Source organism: Stomoxys calcitrans, chromosome 2 (assembly GCF_963082655.1).
Source record: "Stomoxys calcitrans chromosome 2, idStoCalc2.1, whole genome shotgun sequence".
NCBI classification, from domain to species: domain Eukaryota; kingdom Metazoa; phylum Arthropoda; class Insecta; order Diptera; family Muscidae; genus Stomoxys; species Stomoxys calcitrans.
Genome location: NC_081553.1, coordinates 219,763,584 through 219,785,424, shown reverse-complemented (window position 1 = coordinate 219,785,424; position 21,841 = coordinate 219,763,584). Strand labels below are relative to the sequence as shown.

Below are 21,841 nucleotides of genomic sequence, written 5' to 3'. Positions count from 1 at the left end.
AAAAAAAAAAAATAAAACTCAAAAATTTAAAAAAAAAATAAATAAAACTCAAAAATTTAAAAAAAAAATAAATAAAACTCAAAAATTAAAAAAAAAAACTCAAAAATTAAAAAAAAAAACTCAAAAATTAAAAAAAAAAACTCAAAAATTAAAAAAAAAAACTCAAAAATTAAAAAAAAAAACTCAAAAATTAAAAAAAAAAATAAATAAAACTCAAAAATTAAAAAAAAAACTCAAAAATTAAAAAAAAAAATAAATAAAACTCAAAAATTAAAAAAAAATAAACTCAAAAATTAAAAAAAAATATATAAAACTCAAAAATTAAAAAAAAAATAAATAAAACTCAAAAATTAAAAAAAAAATAAATAAAACCCAAAAATTAAAAAAGACTCAATAATTAAAAAAAAACTGAAAAATTAAAAAAAAAACATAAAAAACATTAAAACACATACTTTATGGAGTCTCAGACGAAATTAATAAAACTCAAAAATTAAAAAAAAAAATAAATAAAACTCAAAAATTAAAAAAAAAATAAATAAAACTCAAAAATTAAAAAAAAATAAAACCTAAAAATTAAAAAAGACTCAATAATTAAAAAAAAACTGAAAAATTAAAAAAAAAACATAAAAAACATTAAAACACATACTTTATGGGGTCTCAGACGAATATTTCGAGTAGTTACAAACAGAATGACGAAATTAGTATACCCCCCATCTTATGGTGGAGGGTATAATAAAACATAATAATACTCAAAATATAAAAAAAACTCAAAAATTAGAAAAACATAACGCTCAAAAATTAAAAGAAAAAATAAAACTAAAACTACAAATTAAAAAAAAAATAAAACTCAAAAAAAAATATACTCAAAAATTAAAAATAAATAAATAAAACTCAAAAATTAAAAAAAAAATAAATAAAACTCAAAAATTAAAAAAAAATAAATAAAAATCAAAAATTAAAAAAAAAAATAATTAAAACTCAAAAATTAAAAAAAATAAAACTCAAAAATTAAAAAAAAATAAATAAAACTCAAAAATTAAAAAAAAGAAAATAAAACTCAAAAATTAAAAAAAAAAAAATAAAACTCAAAAATTTAAAAAAAAAATAAATAAAACTCAAAAATTTAAAAAAAAAATAAATAAAACTCAAAAATTAAAAAAAAAACTCAAAAATTAAAAAAAAAAACTCAAAAATTAAAAAAAAAAATAAATAAAACTCAAAAATTAAAAAAAAAAACTCAAAAATTAAAAAAAAAATAAATAAAACTCAAAAATTAAAAAAAAATAAACTCAAAAATTAAAAAAAAATATATAAAACTCAAAAATTAAAAAAAAAATAAATAAAACTCAAAAATTAAAAAAAAAATAAATAAAACCCAAAAATTAAAAAAAAAAATTAATAAAACTCAAAAATTAAAAAAAAAATAAATAAAACTCAAAAATTAAAAAAAAAATAAATAAAACTCAAAAATTAAAAAAAAATAAAACCTAAAAATTAAAAAAGACTCAATAATTAAAAAAAAACTGAAAAATTAAAAAAAAAACATAAAAAACATTAAAACACATAAAAAAAAAAACATAAAAAAAAAATAAATAAAAAAAAAATAAAGCTCAAAAATAAAAATAAAACTCAAAAATAAAAATAAAACTCAAAAAAAATAAAATAAAACTCAAAAATAAAAAAAAAATCAAAAATAAAAAAAAAATCAAAAATCAAAAATTAAAAAAAATAAAACTCAAAAATAAAAATAAAACTCAAAAAAATAAAATAAAACTCAAAAATAAAATAAAACTCAAAAATAAAAAAAAACTCAAAAATAAAAAAAAAAATCGAAAATTAAAAAAAAATAAAACTCAAAGATAAAAATAAAACTCAAAAATAAAAATAAAACTCAAAAATAAAAATAAAACTCAAAAATAAAAATAAAAATCAAAAATTAAATAAAAAAATAAAGCTCAAAAATTAAATAAAAAAATAAAACTCAAAAATTAAAAAAAAAATAAAAATCAAAAATTAAAAAAAAAATAAAACCCAAAAATAAAAAATAAAATTCTCAAACATTAAAAAAAGCTCAAAAATTAGAAAAAAATAAAACTCAAAAATTAAAAAAAAAAATAAAACTCAAAAATTAAAAAAAAAAATAAAACTCAAAAATTAAAAAAAAAAAAAATAAAACTCAAAAATTAAAAAAAAAATAAAACTCAAAAATTAAAAAAAAAAAATAAAACTCAAAAATTAAAAAAAAATAAAACTCAAAAATTAAAAAAAAAAATAAAACTCAAAAATTAAAAAAAAAATAAAACTCAAAAATTAAAAAAAAAGAAAAAATAAAACTCAAAAAGAAAAAATAAAACTCAAAAATTAAAAAAAAGAAAAAATAAAACTCAAAAATTAAAAAAAAGAAAAATAAAACTCAAAAATTAAAAAAAAAATAAAACTCAAAAATTAAAAAAAAAGAAAAAATAAAACTCAAAAATTAAAAAAAAAGAAAAAATAAAACTCAAAAATTAAAAAAAAATAAAACTCAAAGATTAAAAAAAAACAAAACTCAAAAATTAAAAATTAAAAAAAAGATAAAACTAAAAATTTTTTTATTTAAAAATAATATTCAAACAATTTTTCTATACGTTTAATTTAATCTTAAAACTATTAGAAAGTTTATTTTTATTAAACATTTAAGAAGTAGGTAGGAACAAGAGGAATCCTAACATGTGTTCTTGTAACATTTCTAAATTTTGAAAATTAATTAGATATTTACAATAACGAGAACAAGTATTGCCAAGAGTCATAAAATATTTTTTTTACTGTAGAGAATTTTTGGCAAAATTTTATTTCTATAGAAAATTTTTGGCAAAATTTTATTTCTATAGAAAATTTTTGGCAAAATTATATTTCTATAGAAAATTTTTGGCAAAATTTTATTTCTATAGAAAATTTTTGGCAAAATTTTATTTCTATAGAAAATTTTCGGCAAAATTTTATTTTTATAGAAAATTTCTGGCAAAATTTTATTTCTATAGAAAATTTTTGTCAAAATTTTATTTCTATAGAAAATTTTTTGCAAAATTTTATTTCTATAGAAAATTTTTGGCAAAATTTTATTTCTATAGAAAATTTTTGGCAAAATTTTATTTCTATAGAAAATTTTTGGCAAACTTTATTTCTATAGAAATTTTTGTCAAAATTTTATTTCTATAGAAAATTTTGTCAAAATTTTATTTCTATAGAAAATTTTGTCAAAATTTTATTTCTATAGAAAATTTTGTCAAAATTTTATTTCTATAGAAAATTTTGTCAAAATTTTATTTCTATAGAAAATTTTGTCAAAATTTTATTTCTATAGAAAATTTTGTCAAAATTTTATTTCTATAGAAAATTTTGTCACAAATTGTAGGGCTGAAATCTGTTTGGCTGAAAACAGATTTGAGCAAAACTTCTTTCCTGATTTGCAGCACCTGTGTCAAATACGATCTGAATCGGTCTGTATACTGATATAGACCCCATACAAACCGGTTGCCAGATTTGACTTCTTGAACCCCTAGAGCCTCGATTTTCACCTGACTTGGCTAAAATTTTGGCAGAAAGACATCTCAAACTGACTTCAAGCATCCGAGGTAAGTCTGATCCGAATCGGTCTATAAACTGATATATCCCCATACAAACCAATTCCTGGAACTGGCTTCTTCAGCCCCTAGAAGCTTAAATTTTTTTCGGATTTGGCAGAAATTCAGCGCAAATACTTCTGTTAGGACTTCGAGACAAATACGATCCGAATCGGTCTTGTAAACCGATTCTCGCAATTGACTTCTTGAACCCCTAAAAACCTCAGTTTTCATTCCAACATCCGTGGTAAGTATGGTGCGAATCGGTCTATCAAATGATACATCGCCCGTACAAACCGGAATTGAATTTTTGATCCCTTTTAAGGGCTTTAAGAGCTTAGAGCCTGAATCGGACTGCACTAATTGATACATGAGAAGTTTGCCCCTGTTCCTTAGTGGAATGTTCATGGGCAAAATTTGCATTTGCATTTTAGATGAAACTACTGATTATCTCTCATCTCAGATAAAAATTCTGTTCTTGATTTCAAAAATTTTATAGGCATACATGACGGAATACCTACTGTGCCCATCTACTACTAACTTTTTTCTATTGATTTATCCAATAACATTGTTAAATTATAATTTTGCCAACATTTTTCTTTCTTTTCCTTTTCATAAGGCTACTGTTCGTCTCCCTTGGCATAGTCCTAGAGCCTACTCCGCCCCAAAAAAAAGTTAAAAGTAAAACCACACTACTTCTTGCATACAATAGCCCCCACAACTTTTATATGAAAAACAAAAACGTTTATGCCTACAATGACTAGTTTTTTTTTTCTTCCAAGGAGAACATAGTGCATGTGCCTTAAGTTGGCAGTCTTTGTTGTCAGTGGCCACCACATTATATCGAGAGTTGGCAATGGTAAGCAGGAGCTGCTGCTCGAATGTTAAATTTGTAGTGGCGTCTATAGGACGTTGGATTTTTTTTTGTTTGTCGTCTTTTTAACCTCCTCTTTGTTTCAGGGGTTAGGAGAAGAGGAGGTGATTTGTAAAACAACAACAATAACGACACACTATTACGTGGTAGTTGCAGACACCATAAACACCTCATTTCTGTGTCGCTTTATTTGCCAACAAAATTTGAGTTTCTCGAGTTTCTATGCTAAAAGGAACGACTATAAAGTGCCATAAAGAGTTTTTGAGTTCATGGCAACATGGAATTGCCTGCAAAGAATTGTGTTTTAAGATTATGAGAGAAGAAAAACGAAACGATTGTTGAATATGCAGCTGTTTAACTTTAGCTTTTTTTTAAATGTTTCTCTACAAATAATTTTATTAATGAAATGGCCAACACAAACTTTTTAGCCTTGTGCTACATGTACGGATGTCTGTCTGTCCCAACATCCTTATGTGTTTAATTGTTCAAGTGTGAAAAAATGTCAATATTTGTAAATTTCATACAAAGAAAACGCTTTTGATTTTAAATTACACAGAAAGGGATGAGAAATACTCCCCCCGCTTAACAACATGTGACAAATTTTTAGTTGATTGGCGTTGAAAAGCAAAACAAAGCTGTAAAGTCTACATGCAGCCTTTAGAGTTCAATGTGGTGTTGTTTCCTTCTCTTTTTGGCCTTTGGTGAGTCACAAAGAAAACTTGAGAAGACAAAGATTTTACCACATGACTGTATGAGTTTGGATATTGCCTAACCCAGGCGGGCAACTAATGGCGAACAACAAAATTCAGGCAGGGACTCACAAAAAAAAAAAAAAAAAGAGTCGAGTCATCCATTTACTAGTTGATTGGACTGTGAAGATTCCCACTTTTGCATTGAATCTCCAAGTACACATAGTACTTGGTGGAAAAGAAAAAAGGAATCATATGACAGCTATAATGGGAGACCAAAACGACCTTATCATACACTACACCTTTTTTTAATTTTTATTTATATACATTATTAAACGGCCAAAGGTTTTATAAAGGCGACTTTGTGGCACAAAATAAGGCCAAAGGGAAGAATGGATTTTAAAGAAATTTGCATCAATCGAAAAATATTTTTCCCGATAAGCGACAAATATATATGAAAAGTAATTTTTTCGAAAAGAAAAGCCATAAAAATGAGGAATTACTTTTCAATAAAAGAAGAAGAAGCATAAACACAGCAAATTGTTGTTGGTTTTTTTTCCTAAAGCATATGGGTGTGAATGCAAAGCCATATGTGGGAGTGTTAGTGGAGAGAGTAAGAGAAACAAATGGTGTGTGAGAAAGAGTATCTTTATTTAGGTGAGGTGGGTGTTGTGGGGGTGTCGTGTCGGTATGTTGATAAGCCAATTTCTAAAGACTCGGCTTGGTGTGGCATTTTCAATCTTATTGTTGTTTGTATGTATATCTATTGGGAGCTTACACAACAAAACCAAAAAACTTTTTAACAACAGTACAGGTCGTATGCAGTAGGGGAGAGAGTGACACTCATTGTAACGGGTGATTTTATTTTTCAAAAAATAAAAAACATAAATTTCAGAAAAATTTATGAAATCTTTTTTAAATCGATAGTACGGTCCATAAAATTTAATGTTTGAAGAATATTGCAAGCAAATTTTGACCATGACAGCGCCTTAAATGATGCGCTTTCCAACATTTCGGCCGGTATTTCACGAATAAATGCTTTACTGTTGTCTTTCAATGCGTCAATTGAAGCAGGCTGGGACTTGAACTTGAACAAAGCCTCACAAAAAATACTCTAAAAGCCTTACATAGCACAATCTAGGCGGCCAATTGACCGGCCTTGAACGTGAAATTGAATATTCACCGAACTCGCCTCTCAAAAAGTCCATTGTTACGCGTGCTGTTTGGCATGTGGCATCTTCTATGTGAAACCACATGTCATGCAAGCTCTTGCATTTTGGGGGAAAAAAAGTTGGATATCCACTCAAGGTAGCGCTCACCATTCACAGTTACGTTACAATTCGCATGATCTTTGAAGTACGGTCCAATGATGACACCAGCCCATAAACTGCACCAAACTGTGACTTTTTCTGGATGCATTGTTAGCTCTTGCAATGGTTCTGGCTGATCTTCACTCCAAAATCGACAATTTTGCTTATTTACGTACCCTTTGAGCCAAAAATGAGAAAAAATAAGTTCGGCCGGGCTGAATCTTATATACCCTCCAACATGAACCGAATTTGTCGAGTTCTTTTGCCGGTATCTCTTTTAGGCAAGCAAAGGAAAAAAGAAAAAAATTCCTATGCTATTGGAGCTATATCCGTACCATAATTGAATTGAATGTTGGGGACCATAGTAGATGTGATTGTGTAAAATTTCAACCAATTCGAATAAGAATTGAGCGCTTTAGAGGCTCAAGAAATAAAATTGGGTGATCGGTTTATATGGGAGCTGTATCAGGCTTTTGACCGCTTCAGAACATATTTGACACGTGTGTTGAAGGTCATGGAGAATCCGTTGTGCAAAATTTCATCCAAATCGGGCATTAATGACGCCCTCTAGAGACTCGAAAACTCAAGATCCCAGATCGGTTTAGGTGGCAGCTATATCAGGTTATTAACCGATTTAAGCCATACTTAACACCGACCTACACTTATACTCCTTCGAAAGTTAGTGCGCTTTCGACAAACAGTCCGTCTGTCGACTGTCTGTCGGAAGGCGGGACGGACATGGCTAGATCGACTTAAATTGTCATGACAATCAAGAATATATGAACTTTAAACGGTCCTAAACGAATATTTCGACGAGTTACAAACAGAATAACAAAATTAGTATACCCCCATCCTATGGTGGAGGGTATAAAAATGTTCAAAATTCCTCCAGTTATGTGTTTTCACTAGGTTATTGTAGCGGTAAACTAGCTACCAATAGCTACCAAGAATACATTAAAACCTTTCACAGTAGACCAAGGTAGTTCTAGCACAAATCCATTGGGGCATGTCTCTCTTGTGGACAAGAAGATTCCTCCTGAATTGAGTTCATACGATGATATTTAGCGTACCATTAGCAAAGGGCTCCAATAGGAATATTGTGACTAGAGCTCAAGGAAGATTTTTGTAACCCTTTTTGGGGCTTTTGGATAATTGTGGGATTTTTCGGTTATTTGAAAAGTAGGGGGCTAAAGTTTGTCGGCTACGAGGAAGACGTTTTCATTTTGGTGTATGAACGTTTTGAGAGTATATAGTATGCCTAGATTGGCCAATGAGCTTGACATAAATCACTGAAAGATAACTTCATTCACCAATATGAAGTAATTTGGTGTGTTCAGGGGACTTCTCCTAGATGAGGTGAAGCTATCCCTCTCACTACTGATCGGGTTTCTGACAAGCATTTGCAATGTCAGGACTTTAAAAGCGTACCATTAGCAAAGGGCTCTAATAGGAATATTGTGACTAGAGCTCAAGGAAGGTTTTTGTAACCCTTTTTAGGGATTTTGGATAATTGTGGGATTTTTAGGTAATTTGAAAAGTAGGAGGCTGAAGTTTGTCGGCTATGAGGGAGACGTTTTCATTTTGGTGTGTGACCGTTTTGAGAGCATATAGTATGCCAAGATTCGCCAATGAGCTTCACATAAATCACTGAAAGATAACTTCATTCACCAATATGAAGTAATTTGGTGTGTTCAGGGGACTTCTCCTAGATGAGGTGAAGCTATCCCTCTCACTACTGATAGGGCTTCTGACAAGCAATTGCAATGTCAGGACTTTGAAATCGCACTGGTTGTCGGTTGTGCACCTGCACTGTGGCACTGCCTGAATTGGATCAGGATTATGGCTAAATGAACACATTTTTTCCTGTCTAAATTATTTTTAGGCACGTAGTCGTTTCGCCGTATTTGACTGCAATAGGGACTTGAAATAGCAGATTGAAAGGAACTTCTTCAGCCCCCCTGCCCCCTATTATTGTCATGCTGCATGTTGGCTCCCTTACGTCTTCATTCTAATATCTGGCATTGTACCGCCGTAAATGTTGTCTTTGTACTTCAGCGCTTTTTGAATCTATTTCAGGGGCGAGGCAATAAACCTAAGTTCTCTGAGTGAAGCTGATAGCGATTGAGGCTCTTAGACGCGTATCATTATATAACCTAAATTTAAGAACCAAAACAGCAGCAAAAACAAAAATCAATTATTTAATGTTTATTTTGGGATTTTAAATATTTATAAGCCACTGTAGCGCAGAGGTTAGCATGTCCGCTTATGACGCTGAAGGCATGGGTTCGAATCCTGGCGAGACCATCAGAAAAACAAATTTTTAGCGGTGGTTTTCCCCTCCTAATGCTGGTGTCGCACAGTCGCTATAAAAAGGAAGCCCCTTCTCATTGAGCTTAAACTTGAAACGGACTGCACTCAGTGATACGTGAGAAGTTTGCCCCTGTTCCTTAGTGGAATGTTCATGGTCAAAATTTGCATTTGCAAACTTTTATAAGGCGAATTCAAAAATTATTTGACATGACCGCTGTGCTGATGCGGCTACCTTATTAAATATGCCTTGCCCGGCCCGGCACCATAGTTATGGTGTAGTGTATAACGACTTGAAAGAATTATGTATTTACTTAATAAATTCGTTGACAAATTGAACTTCACCAACAAAAAACGGCAGCAACAAAAAAACAGATGTGCGTTAAGAGGGAATATGCGATATTTACTTTCAATACATGAATACCAAATAGATTTGCATTCGCACACCACATAAAGGAATGTGGGAATAAATATAAACGAAAGATCAGCATTCTTGTCGCTATTCTATGTGACGTTGACCACAACAAATCTATAAACTCAGTGTATGACGGGCGGCAGACAGGCAGTCCATGGATATTCCAGCTTTGTTTGCTTATTGTAGAAAGAAAATGTGCACCCACCCCTCTTTTCCAAGATGAATGAACTTTTAAACACAGACGAAAGTGTTTAGAAAACCAAAAGCGACAACTTTTGGGTAATGCCTTTATGACTAATAATTGAGAACTGTGATGGGAGAACTGTTTAAAAATAAAGTGTGTAACGGCAAATTGAAGGAATGGAAGAATCGGAAACAAATATCCGTAGAGTTTTATCATAGTATGGGTTGTGCTAGGTTTAGTTTGAATGGGTAGCCCAGCATAAAAATCAGTTGACTCAGAGGCCAGTCTCGCCTTTTGTTGAGCGTCGTGATACAAAAATGCAACTCTGCACACAAAAGCAACGCGAAAAAGTTAAAAATTTTTTGTTTGTTTTTCTTTTGTTGAGACGTGCTCAATGATCGGAGATTTTTCTTTGCACATGAAAAAAGAAAGCCAGAAATCCCAACATACACCATCCACTATGGGAAGCAATCCCATGGCGGTCGGTTGTGCGTACCGGATTGACCCGATGGATTCCTTCATCGGACTACTACAATAAAAACAACTATGTGACGCGTTTCGTAATTTGGTTTAGAATTTCATCAGAATTTCACTACAGCATTAGCCATATTAAGTGTGAAGGTTTCAAGGGCCGTATCGAATTTATTGCGAAAACGCCTCTATGATAGATATAGCACATTAACCACGCTCGACAACCATGTCTATTAGCTATAATTTTTCCAATGCATGTGTTTTTTGTATAATGACAGTTTTTTGGTTTAGAATTTCATCAGAATTTCACTACAGAATCAGCCATATTAGGTGTGAAGGTTTCAAGGGCCGTTTCGAATTTATTGCGAAAACGCCTCTATGATAGAAATAGCACAAATAACCACGCTCGACAACCATGTCTATTAGCTATAATTTTCCCAATGCATGTGTTTTTTGTGTGATGGCAGATTTTTTTGTCTACACAAATTGCCCTACATGAGTATAGAAATTCGAGAAATTTTTGCAAGATCGCTCAGATGGGAGAAGAACCGCTTTTACAAGAGAAAACCTGTGCCCCTGTAGACCCGGACATGAGCCCGACCTAACTCTCATCGTCCTCAAGATAGCTTCTGGAGTATTCATTATGCTCGATTTCCATGTGCGTAGACATATCGCCCATAATACACGGCAAATTTGCCAATGAACATTCCCTTAAGGAACAGGGCAAACATCTCACATATCAATAAGTGCTGTTCGATTCAATTCAATGTTAAGGGACCTCCATTTAATAGCCGAGTCCGAACGGCGCACAATGTTGCGTCTTCATACATTCGTTGGAAAAAAAATAGTTAGAGATAACATAGAGCCCTAAAACATTGCACAAAGGTATACTTGAGTTTAATATATAAAATAGTGAAGTATGGTCTAAATCGGCCGATATCCTGATATAGCTCCCATATAAACCGATCTCCCAATTTAACATTTGGACCTCCAGAGGATGCAATTATTATCCGATTTGACTGAAGTTTTGCACAATGATTTCTGCTATGAGTCTCAAGACCATACTAGGCAGATTGGTCCAAATCGATATGGAACCTTATATAGCTCCCATATAAACCAATCTCTTGATTTGAGGTCTTAAGCCTATAGAAGGCGTCTACTTTAACGTACGACACCCACAATTGTATTTTCCGTTTTACTGATTTCCGGCGTTAATGTTATGTTTTGGGTTTTGGTGTACTCAGGGGACTATAGTAGAATTTTCCGGCGAACATTTTTGTAGAATATTTTGTTACAAATGAGATTCTATTTTAAAGGAATTTTTAACCCTCTTTCTAAAAAGAGACTGAGAAAGCTTGTTTTTAATAGTGAAAAATAAACAAATGGTGCAAGTTCGTGTAGCTAAATTTAGCTTTTTTGATTTAGAACATTTCACTGAAGAACACTAACAAAAAAATTAAGAGATTGATTATGGATGGCAACTCAACTATAGTTGCGTTGCCAATATCAGTGTTTTGAACCTTCAGCTGATAAGTAAATTGTAGAAAATAATAAAAATCAACACAAAAGTGGATATTTTTATTTGCCCGTTGGCAACACAATTTAGGGGGTGTTTGTAATATAATCGACACCTAAGGTGGCCCAATTTGAATTTTTTTACATCCACTCTGCTGAAATTTTAAATTTTGACGGTTATTGCTTTATTTTTGCCTTTTATTTAAAAGTAATGATACCAATCATAAGTTCATTTCTGTGCCACCTTACTTTGACAAATGGGATTTGAATTATGTCCTCCTTAAGACCTTATTCTATTTTGGTACCTCAAACAAAAAAAAATCCACTTTTGTTGCCATTTCTCGATAGTCGCCTCTCGTGTGGCCCGTGTATGAACCACTTGAACCTCACCCTGTTCCCTCTGGGTTTTGCACTATGCTATGTGGAGCCCGGCGCGCTCCATGTCCTGTATATATATTAAAACCATTCCGGCTATTACAAAGCTTACGGGCTGCGCCCCTGTCCGGTAGGATGCTATGACCCTAAAAGACGCCGTCGTCAGCTGCTGCAGTTGCACCTACTCCGTATATGGAGCATCCCATTATACGCAAAATGTGGACGCGCCCGTAACTCCTAGCTAATCTTCTTGTAATGACGATAAACATCACACAAATCGGAGTTCCAACCAGTGTGGTGCTCATAGTCTTTGGTCGAATCTTTACAACATTTTGCACGAAGTGTTTTCTTTAAAGTTTCATTACATCTGCAAAATGTCATTAAAATTGGTGCAAATTTAGATGTAGATGTAGATCCGATTTGGAGTTTTAAAGCTGTAGCAGCCACAATTTTGGTCTGATCTTTACCAAATTTGGTATGGGGTTACTTTATTTGACGTCTTTATATGTGTGCAAAATTTTATAAAAATCGGTTCAGATTTAGATATGCCCCCATATATATCTTTCATCCGATTTGGACTTTAAATGCTGTATTAATATAAAGGCTACATAAATTCTTCGCAAAATATGGCTCCACATTTAAAAAGGCCCCTCCCCAACACCTGGGGTCTTTTCGTGTTGTGTTTTTCGAAGGTACACCGTGTAAAGTGCAGATTTGCAACAAATTCTTTATTTTTTAGGAAATTAAGTCATATTAATCTGAATAAAATTTTTTGCATAAATGTTCACAATTTTCATTCTTATAAACTACTGTGCAGCATACCATCAAATAGTCGACAATTCTGATAGGACTGCAAATGTCCAGTTAGACTGATTGATTAGGCGCCGCACTAATTGGTCTTGAGAGAGGAAAATCGAGTAAAGAAAGGATAAAAGCAATTTTCACCCGCGCTTCCCTTGCACGTGTTTTATTTTCGTAATTTCCTTTGCCAATCATTATTTGGCCAAGAAAAAAATGCCTCAGATATGAGAGTTTGGTCGTATGTGAACGAAAATACAACAATAAACTCCCGTTAAGAGAAGTTGTTCAACGTTCTCATTCCTATTCGTTCCCTTTAAATTTCGTCACACACTTCCTGACAACACGTTTAGCAAACACAGCAACAAAAAGAAAACTTAAAATAGCAAAAAACTAAACTACAGCAAAAAAAAACAAATAAACTACAGCAAAACAAAAAAAAAACTGCGTTATCCAATTGTTTTTAAAAAATTTAAATTTAATACAAGCCCGCGTGCATTTCATTTCAGGTTGTTTGTGTGTGTGTATGACTATTCTCGTAAAAAAAAAGCTTTTTAGGAGAGCTCAATGTTGAATTAAGCTAAAACAACAACAAGGTTTTAGTTATAGCAAAGCTCTCTTCCTCTCCAAGTAGATTAAAAACAATGGAAAATATAGGGAATCTGGAAGGATCGATCAATATATTCCAACCAAAAGGAAACGAACGAGAAGAACATTACGAATTCAATTACAAATTGAGGTTATTCACACCCTCCAAGACAAAACTTACTTGGAGGAGGGTTTCTGGTCATCATTAATTCCTTCGAAGCTCATCATTTTGTAGTTTTTTTTTGTTTATTAGTTTATCCTTTTTTAGAAGATATAAATCGACAATGTTAAAGCACCGGTTAACTAGCTTTGTTTTATCACTTCCTATTGCGTTATTAGGCGAATGAATAAATGCACTTTATTCACAATTTGCAAAATTGCTTAATATTTTCAAAAGATACACTTTATTCTTTAATGTACCGGCTTTTGTTAGCAAGGCTTTTTGGCAGAACACGAACACGCGGGGCTTTTAAAAATTGGACAACTGTTCACGACGAAGATTGCAAAGTTTGTGTTTTGGGTTTATGCCGCTATTTATTTGAAAGCGGTGGATGCTAGGGATCTAATAGTCGATAAATCGATACGTCGATTAATGAATTAAAAATCGATTATTCGGCACAAAGAAGTGGAATGAGGGAATGGCACTCACTACAAATTTACACGGTACATCAATTCATCATCATCAGGATTCATTTATGGAAGGTTAGGTCACGGCACCTCATGTTTGTAATCATTGTGTATACGTGTTGATTGGAGTTTTTGTCAAAAACGGTACATCAATTTTTCTTTTCTATAATTTTATTTATTTTTCCACACATTTTCTTTCTTTATATAACTTCATTTGGACAATACGTGCTGTTCAATATCTGTCAATTAATGAATACAACATTTTTGTGTAAAGGGTAATAGATAAACGTCAATGATCGAAAAAATCAAATTATTCAGCCATGACTGATGGTTGTGGGCACATGTGTCGCATAAATCCTTATTTTCACCAATCCTATTACAATGACCACACATCATGATGTTCCATGTAAAGTCCACTTTCGACTAATCGATTAATGGACTGGAAAAAAATTAAAAATGGTAAATCGACTTTTGACTAATCGATTAATCGACTGGAAAAATGGAAATGCAAAAATGGCCGTTCACAGAAAAGTGAATTGGTAGAAATGATGAAGAGGATAGAAAGGATGCAAGATAAGATAAAATGCACGGAATGCACTACATTCAACATTTTATGCGGAGTTTTACACTACGCACACACATACAACACAGGCACTCCCACTGTGTGTGAACAGTACATTCACAAATTTGCACGGTACATTATTAAGTCATATACATCATCTTCATAGAGTGGGCTGGACAACCGTTTATTTAAAAGTTGTGAATGCAAGGGATCTCATGCTGAGTTTATATGGCACATCTGATGTATGGTCATTGTAATAGTATTGGTGTAAACAAAGGTGTATTCGTCACATGTACACATAACCATCAATCATGCCTGAAAAATCAAAATCATTTGATTTATTCGATGAATGACGTTTATCGATTACCGTTTACAAAGAAATGTGTAATCATTAATTGACAGATAATGAAAAACAAGTTCTGTGACAAATAATGTCAAGAAATGAGAAGTAAGGTATGAAAAGAAAAGAAAAAAAACGATGTACCGTTTTAGGCAAAAGCTGTAATCAACATGTACACACGATGAGTACGATCATGATGTGCCTGCAAACTCTGCTTTAAAATCGACTTCCGACTATTCCAGGATTCACTGAATAAGGTTAAGCCAAGCGATCAGCCGATATACTTTTTTTTAATATTTGGCAGTACTTGGCATTGAGGATGTCAACTTGTTCTCTTTTTACATTCATTCTTTGTTTACGTTTTCTCCTATATGATGACATTTTCAATCGTCAGATTTGACATCCTTAATGATGTTTATGGGGCCTATCCACTTTGTGTTTTTGCATGTGACCTAACCTTCTATTAGTGAATCCTGCGACTATTCGATTAATCGACTTTTTGTGTAAAAAAGTCGAAGTCGACTTTTACTGTTTAATGCTCAGTTTACATGGCACATCATAAAGCGTGGTCATTGTAAGACTTTTTTGAAATGAGGGTGTATGCGTCACATGTACACATAACCCAGTTGTCCAGCCAGTAACCAGTTGGCACGTAGAACGCAAGCGTTCGTTCGGCCTGCAAACGAAAAAAACTGATTTGGCATTCCCATACAAAAATGAGTTCATGTATTGGGTTGCCCAAAAAGTAATTGCGGATTTTTCATATAGTCGGCGTTGACAAATTTTTTCACTGCTTGTGACTATGTAATTGCATTCTTTCTTCTGTCAGTTATCAGCTATTACTCTTAGCTTGCTTTAGAAAAAAAGGGTAAAAAAGGATATTTGATTAAAGTTCATTCTAAGTTTTATTAAAAATGCATTTACTTTCTTTTAAAAAATCCGCAATTACTTTTTGGGCAACCCAATATATCGTAACAGTTGTCAACAATGCGAAGCATATGTCAAAACCAGTCACTTGATAATTTGCTTTCGAGTGAGAATTTTGTAACAAAAATGGGAAAAAATCAATTGATATTATAAAATTATACATATTTTAATTATACATATATTAACATTTAAGATCCTAAGATGCCCACCACTGATTCTATGATAAAAATAATGGGCCAATAAATGTTGTCTATAAAAATTTGCGGATATCTCTCTTAAGCGTACTTTGTACTACTCTAATGAGCTTCTAGGAACTCCAAATGTAAAAATTGTTCTTTTGTGCCTCGAGGTTTTTGTTGTTCTTGTTGTCGACACATGTCTGTATATGGAGGTGGCGATACTCTTCAAGATCCATAGATGAGCAAGCTCGTTCCGGAATCGCTGCGGGAACAAGATGACCATTGGTTATTTAAAGGCGCCAAAAATTCGTCTTGTCATATCTTGTCATGGCTACTCACTGAGACTCTTCACTCGATACCGCTGATTGTCCGCGACTGTTGTTGCAGCTACTCCGAATGACGCAATCCACTATTCGCAACTTGTGGACGCGCCGGTAGCTAGCAGCTAAGCTTCTTGTGATAACGATGAACCCTACAAAGTTTGGAGCTAATAGTAAAATAATAAAATACACACCCATCAAAAAAGTAAACACTAATGTATGATTTCATTTGTTTTTTTTTTAACACATCACAATTTTTTTGATTTGATTGATTTTTTGATTTTGATTGAAATCAAGGCGGATTTAAAAAGGTGGTCTCAAGCGAATATCCGTTAGCAGCTGGTCAGATTTGATGGTATAAGATCTAAGATGTTTGTTTGCATTCTCCTTGTTGTTATCTTTCGCGCATATTCCCTACTCACGTACGCACACTTTCTAAGCACACAAATTTCTTTGTTTGTGTTGGCAATATGCCGATCAGCTTGATGGCATGTTGGCGATTTCACCATATGGTTTTTACGTTGTTGTACAAATGAGGCAACCTTTAAAATAATTCAGCCATGGGCACTGAGGCACATTTAAAATCCTCAATGTTCCTTTATTGAGCCATGAGGCTATATGAAGTTTTGTGAATACGGCCGTTAGTATTCTACAATCAATTCGGCAATTAATCTTCAAATGTGAATATCCCACAAGTGTAATGACTATAAAGTCGAAACAGTTTCAAGGTGTGCCCGAACCATAAGTGCAATAATTATTTTTATTTATGGCTATAAAGTAGTCGGTTCTTGGAGGAAAACAATAACCATCGAGATATAGGATAAGAAATTATACTTCTGCTCCTTAATATAAATTAACTTGGCCAGTTTATCGATTTAAAAGGAAGATTTTATAAAAAAAATATACAAAAATCTGTACTTCAACAATTTAGCATAAATTAAACTAAGCTTGTGTATCATTTGAATGAGATCCAATTGCCGTGCTTGCGTTGTTCAAAACAACTTTCCCTTACGACTTGTGGTGTACTTGTATAGTGTTTTTCGAACAACACTAGCTCTGAACGCACACACACAGTCATAGATTGATCGGAAGAGGAGGAGGAGGAGGTAGCAAACGGGTTGACGGGCTGGAGGTTGGAGCAGCGCAGCAGCTAATGGTTAGCTATTGAATGTACAAAAGAGGCGCAATTATTATTATTTTCCTAGTTCCGAAAGAAAAACAATAAATAAGAAACATTGGTATACGGCATAATTTATACTGCGGCTCAACTGTGGGAGAAAATGGACGAAATGCTCTATTCGGCCACCTATGTGGACAACTACATAGATTCGGTAGAGAATCTTCCCGACGACGTTCAAAGGCATTTATCGCGTATTCGTGATATAGATGTACAGTATCGAAGTAAGTACATTTGGCTAAGCAGAAATGTTTAAAGAAAAGCTCTGGGAAAATATGCATTTTTGAGGTTATTTCTGTGTTTTTTTGAGTGTTAAATGGATTTGTTTTTTGCCTTTTGCAGACCTCCTGCGCGACGTAGACCACTATTATGATTTGTGGCGTTCCTTACAGAATTGTGGTGAGTCCAACACAACACGAAGAGCGCGCTCGGTAACGCGAATGCAACAGAGTTTGATACAAGCCCAAGAATTGGGTGATGAAAAAATGCAAATTGTAACACAATTGCAAGAGTTAATTGACCATAAGACACGACAACTGGATACAGACCAAAAGAATTTGGATATTAAAGAAGAAAAGGATGATATTATGCAAATGCAGTTGGATGAATGTGGGGCTCCAACTCCACAGAAGCAGACCAGAACTCAAAGCCCATCAAGGGTAGGCGATATGTCTGTGCTAACAGGAGCAATACCAAATGGTAGGTGTTTTGTTGGAGGTAAAACAAGGAAGGAATGTATCAATAGATATTAATGCCCTTTTTTTGTTATATACCTTAGGCTATGGCATGTCTAATGTTTCAGTTATTAATTCCGCTGGTGGTGGCAATTCTACGCCAAATTCAGAACGCTCGGGCAGTGGCACTATTGGCTCTACGGGCAACAATTCAAATGGCACTAACACTGGTTTAATAAACTCATCCAACTTGGAGAATCAGCGTGCCAACAGTAAACGCTCGCGGCGTCGTAATGATACGGTGGGCAATATGGAGCTAGGAGGCAATGAATCAAACTCAGCCAATGAGGGAGGTAGTAATGGCAATGAACGCAACATAGCTCAAAAATCATCAAATCTGGCAGTATCGCAGAAAAAGAATGCTGTGCAAAGTTTGACTGGTACAACTGTGGTGACAGCCGCCGTTGTTGGAACGGGCTCCGGTTCAGGCAACAGTGGTGGAGGTGTTGGCGGCGGCGGTGGTGGTGGAGGTGCTAGCAGTAGTTCAGGCAACAATCATTCGGGGAAAAAGAAAAAGCGCAAAGCTCGAGGTGGAGCTCAGACATCAGCGCAGGCAAATGCACGCGAAGAAACACCACCACCAGATCCCATCGATCCGGATGAGCCTACATACTGTGTATGCAATCAGGTAAGAAGTGACAGTGAGTGCAGTGTATTTGCTAAGAAAAAGCCCATTATAAAAAAGCGATTGTTATTTAATGGCGATAGACCAAAGTCTCTGGTGGTAAGCCAACACTCGATCTCGCACTGGTGACACTAGTTTGTTATTTATGTGTATTTTAAGCAACATTTTAAGATATGCTTTCAATGAATAGTTATTTCATGTTGGTCATATATAGAACATAAGTCATAGTCATATAAAGAATTCAACTAACTTCATAAATCGATTTGAGGTTAAATTCTTTTAAACTACCTAACCTTTCATTTTCTTTTATTTTTACACAGATATCCTTTGGCGAAATGATTCTCTGCGATAATGACTTATGTCCCATTGAATGGTTCCATTTTTCTTGTGTATCTCTGGTATTAAAACCCAAAGGCAAATGGTACTGCCCGAATTGCCGCGGAGATCGTTCCAATCTTATGAAACCGAAGGCCCAATTTCTTAAAGAACTGGAACGCTACAACAAAGAGAAGGAGGAGAAAACGTAAATCCAGCGAATAACTCACGTGTCAACGATAACCCATCCTCCTTACAAGCACCCCCTCTCACGCATCCAAAGATCCCGAAAATAGCACACATTTTCTGTCTGTTTCTATTTGAATTACTTTTACGATAAGTGGAGAATGTAACGTTAGTATGGAAAGGTTGTTCTGTTCATAAACGCCAGCTGGATATTGTTTGTATCTACAAAAGCAGTTACAATTTTTGTACAAAGGAAGGAAGAAAGGAAGGAAATATTTGTTTTGTTATTGAAAGAAAAAAATGAACTAAATGAAATAATTAAGTCGTTATGTCGTTTCGTAGTATACAATTTATTTATTTTAACTCACTCAAAACAGCACCTACGCATTTTTCTTTAAACGCAAGCAATAGACTAATTATTCTTTACAGAGTTCATCATATTTACTTAAACAATATATGACATTTCTTTCACACCTGGACCGTGCTCCCATTTGAGAATCATCCCTATCTAAAAAATATGGCTACAAAAAAAAACTTACCATCTAAAAGAAAGGAAATTTTGGTTTTTTGTAAAGATTTTTCTTCTTGTAGTGTATTAATGAAGAGATTTATTACTGTTCAAAAATTTTTTATATTAGCTGGAATAGTGTTTTGTTGCAGTTTGCAAAAATTGTTTTAAACAACACGCATATGTATAGGTTTCCTTCTCATAACATGAATTGGGATTTTCGTTTAGTTTTTAATGTCGTTTTTATTTCAGAAAAGAAACTTATATTTTATAACATTTTTAGTTTTTATCTAGATTTTAGTGGACTTTAATAATCTAAGTTAATATATTTAATAACAAAAAAAGAGCAAAAATGCTAACAAAAATTCGGAAAAATTTACACTGTACATTTTCTCTTGTATTTTTTAAAAAACGGAAAAAATATTTGAATTAATAATATATTGTAGTATCTAAATTTAAAAAAATATACCTTGTAAAGAAATATAAGGATAAAGAGTTTTGATACTTGGATTTGTGTGGGTTTGTTCGCAAGAAGTCATATCGCAGAATCGGTTTATATGGGGATTATATCTGTTGTTGTTTTCGTCGTAGCCTCACTGCCCAAAAAGTAATTGCGGATTTTTCATATAGTCGGCGTTGACAAATTTTTTCACAGCTTGTGACTCTGTAATTGCATTATCAGCTGTTTCTTTTAGCTTGCTTTAGAAAAAAAAGTGTAAAAATAGTATATTTAATTAAAGTTCATTCTAAGTTTTATTAAAAATGCATTTACTTTCTTTTAAAAAATCCGCAATTACTTTTTGGGCAACCCAAAATATCTATTTTTTTATTGTTGTTATTTTTCATGTGAAAGGTGAGCAGGTGAGCAAGCTCGTTCTGATTAAAAGGACCGATTGCAGCAGGAACACGGTGGTTTAGTTTATAAGAGGTGCCAATAACTCGCCTTGTCATACCGAGCATCATAGGCACTCAGTATTTATGCAAGAGCTGGTGCCGCCCGGCCTCTCACTAAAAATCTCTGCTCGATACCGCTGATTGTTCGCGACTGCCTTTACAGCTATTCCGTATGGACATTCTACCATTCGCAACATGTGGACGCATGCTCGCAGCTAAACTTATCGTGACCGCGATAGGCACCACATAGATCGAACTTCAAATATTCCAGCGTGCATGGTGCTTTAAGATATCCCGTGTCGGGGGTGTTGTTTTAAGAATTTTTGTGCGTGTGTCTTCATTCTTAATGCGTTTGCTGGTTTCTGTTGTGTATCCGCACTATGGACACAACCTGCGTCCAGAGGCATCTACTCTAAGTCGAGTTGGATTTTGGCGGTCGTTCTAAAATTCAAACAAAGCATTTGACGTTCTTTTGAGATTTGCATTTGTACAACAACCACAAATCATATGGTGCAATCTGCCATCTTGACATCAAGCTGATCGAAGTTTTGCCAACATACGCATGTGTGTGTAACATGTGCGTAAATTAGCAGAGAATATAGCTGTGTTCGGGAACTCAAAAATGTTTGCAAATTTGAACAAATTTTTTCTGGAAGTCGTTCGCGTACTTTATTTGCCAGCAGAAGAGAGCGCGAGAGAGAGAGAGCAAATTTTGAAAGTTAGAAAATAGAAAACCTGCAAATTTCTACTGGGACTTTTTTTTCCAGCAGAAATTTGCAACTTTAAACAGATGTTTTGTAAAGCTCAGGTGTTTTGTGAAAAGCAGCCGTTACATGAAAATACAAAAGCTAACAGCAAAATGGATCAAAAAGGCAGAGGTAAGTAAAATATGCATATATATTGTTTATCGGTAATTATTAAATTTGTTTAATTTTTATTTACCTTTAATGAAGATTCAAGGCTGCAGTTAGTGTTCAGTTACAGAAAACACGACAAATGAAGTTGTTATTTTACCTCAACTTGGTTTTTCTACATTAAATGGTAAGTGCATAAATTGCGGAATTATTTGGAAAATCTTGAAAATTAAAACACTGTATCCTTCCAGACACCAAGAAAAGAATAATTATGGGTTTCTTAAGTGTTTTGATGGAATCATTCTGATCGGAGAGCTACGATGAAACCGTTCCTTTGAATTTGTTAAAGGAAGAAAGAGGCTACCATGGGATTGAGTGGGTCTAGCTGGGCAGTTTAACAAGTGGCGCACAGTGGGATGAGAAAAAATTAGTCTGCCTGGTGAACGAATACAGATATTTTCAATG

At 33.3% G+C, this 21,841-nt stretch overlaps 2 protein-coding genes across 9 annotated transcripts in view; one reads left to right on the top strand and one right to left on the bottom strand.

Moving 5' to 3' along the window:
• LOC106091010 (microtubule-associated protein Jupiter) overlaps positions 1–13,666 on the bottom strand; it is a 248,431-nt gene extending 234,765 nt beyond the window's left edge. For 2 of the 7 annotated variants that reach the window (XM_059363621.1, XM_059363620.1), the window contains exon 1: positions 13,310–13,664. In XM_059363621.1, the coding sequence (XP_059219604.1) occupies positions 13,310–13,334 (25 nt within the window). In that variant the 5' untranslated portion in view covers positions 13,335–13,664. Of the gene's footprint in view, positions 1–13,309 lie in introns of all 7 variants that reach the window. The other 5 variants (XM_059363617.1, XM_059363622.1, XM_059363625.1 and 2 more) reach the window with 5 other exon arrangements.
• Positions 13,667–16,874: 3,208 nt separating this feature from the next.
• Positions 16,875–19,384, top strand: LOC106092454 (inhibitor of growth protein 1). Of its 2 annotated transcripts, none has more exons than XM_013259324.2 (4): positions 16,875–17,484; positions 17,603–17,977; positions 18,039–18,622; positions 18,940–19,384. In XM_013259324.2, the coding sequence occupies exons 1-4, from the start codon at positions 17,364–17,366 to the stop codon at positions 19,144–19,146; spliced, it is 1,287 nt and encodes a 428-aa protein (XP_013114778.2). In that variant the 5' UTR covers positions 16,875–17,363; the 3' UTR covers positions 19,147–19,384. The 2 variants fall into 2 exon arrangements, with proteins under 2 accessions (XP_013114778.2, XP_013114779.2); XM_013259325.2 differs by having other exon boundaries at positions 16,876–17,484; positions 17,603–17,959.
• The last annotated feature ends 2,457 nt before the right edge of the window (positions 19,385–21,841 follow it).

Bases quoted from the DNA above. Each gene is read 5' to 3' on its own strand.
- LOC106092454 (XM_013259324.2), top strand. From the start codon at position 17,364: ATGGACGAAATGCTCTATTCGGCCACCTATGTGGACAACTACATAGAT. The intron at 17,978-18,038 runs GTAAAACAAGGA...TATATACCTTAG, and splicing joins TGGTAGGTGTTTTGTTGGAG to GCTATGGCATGTCTAATGTT. The intron at 18,623-18,939 runs GTAAGAAGTGAC...ATTTTTACACAG, and splicing joins CATACTGTGTATGCAATCAG to ATATCCTTTGGCGAAATGAT.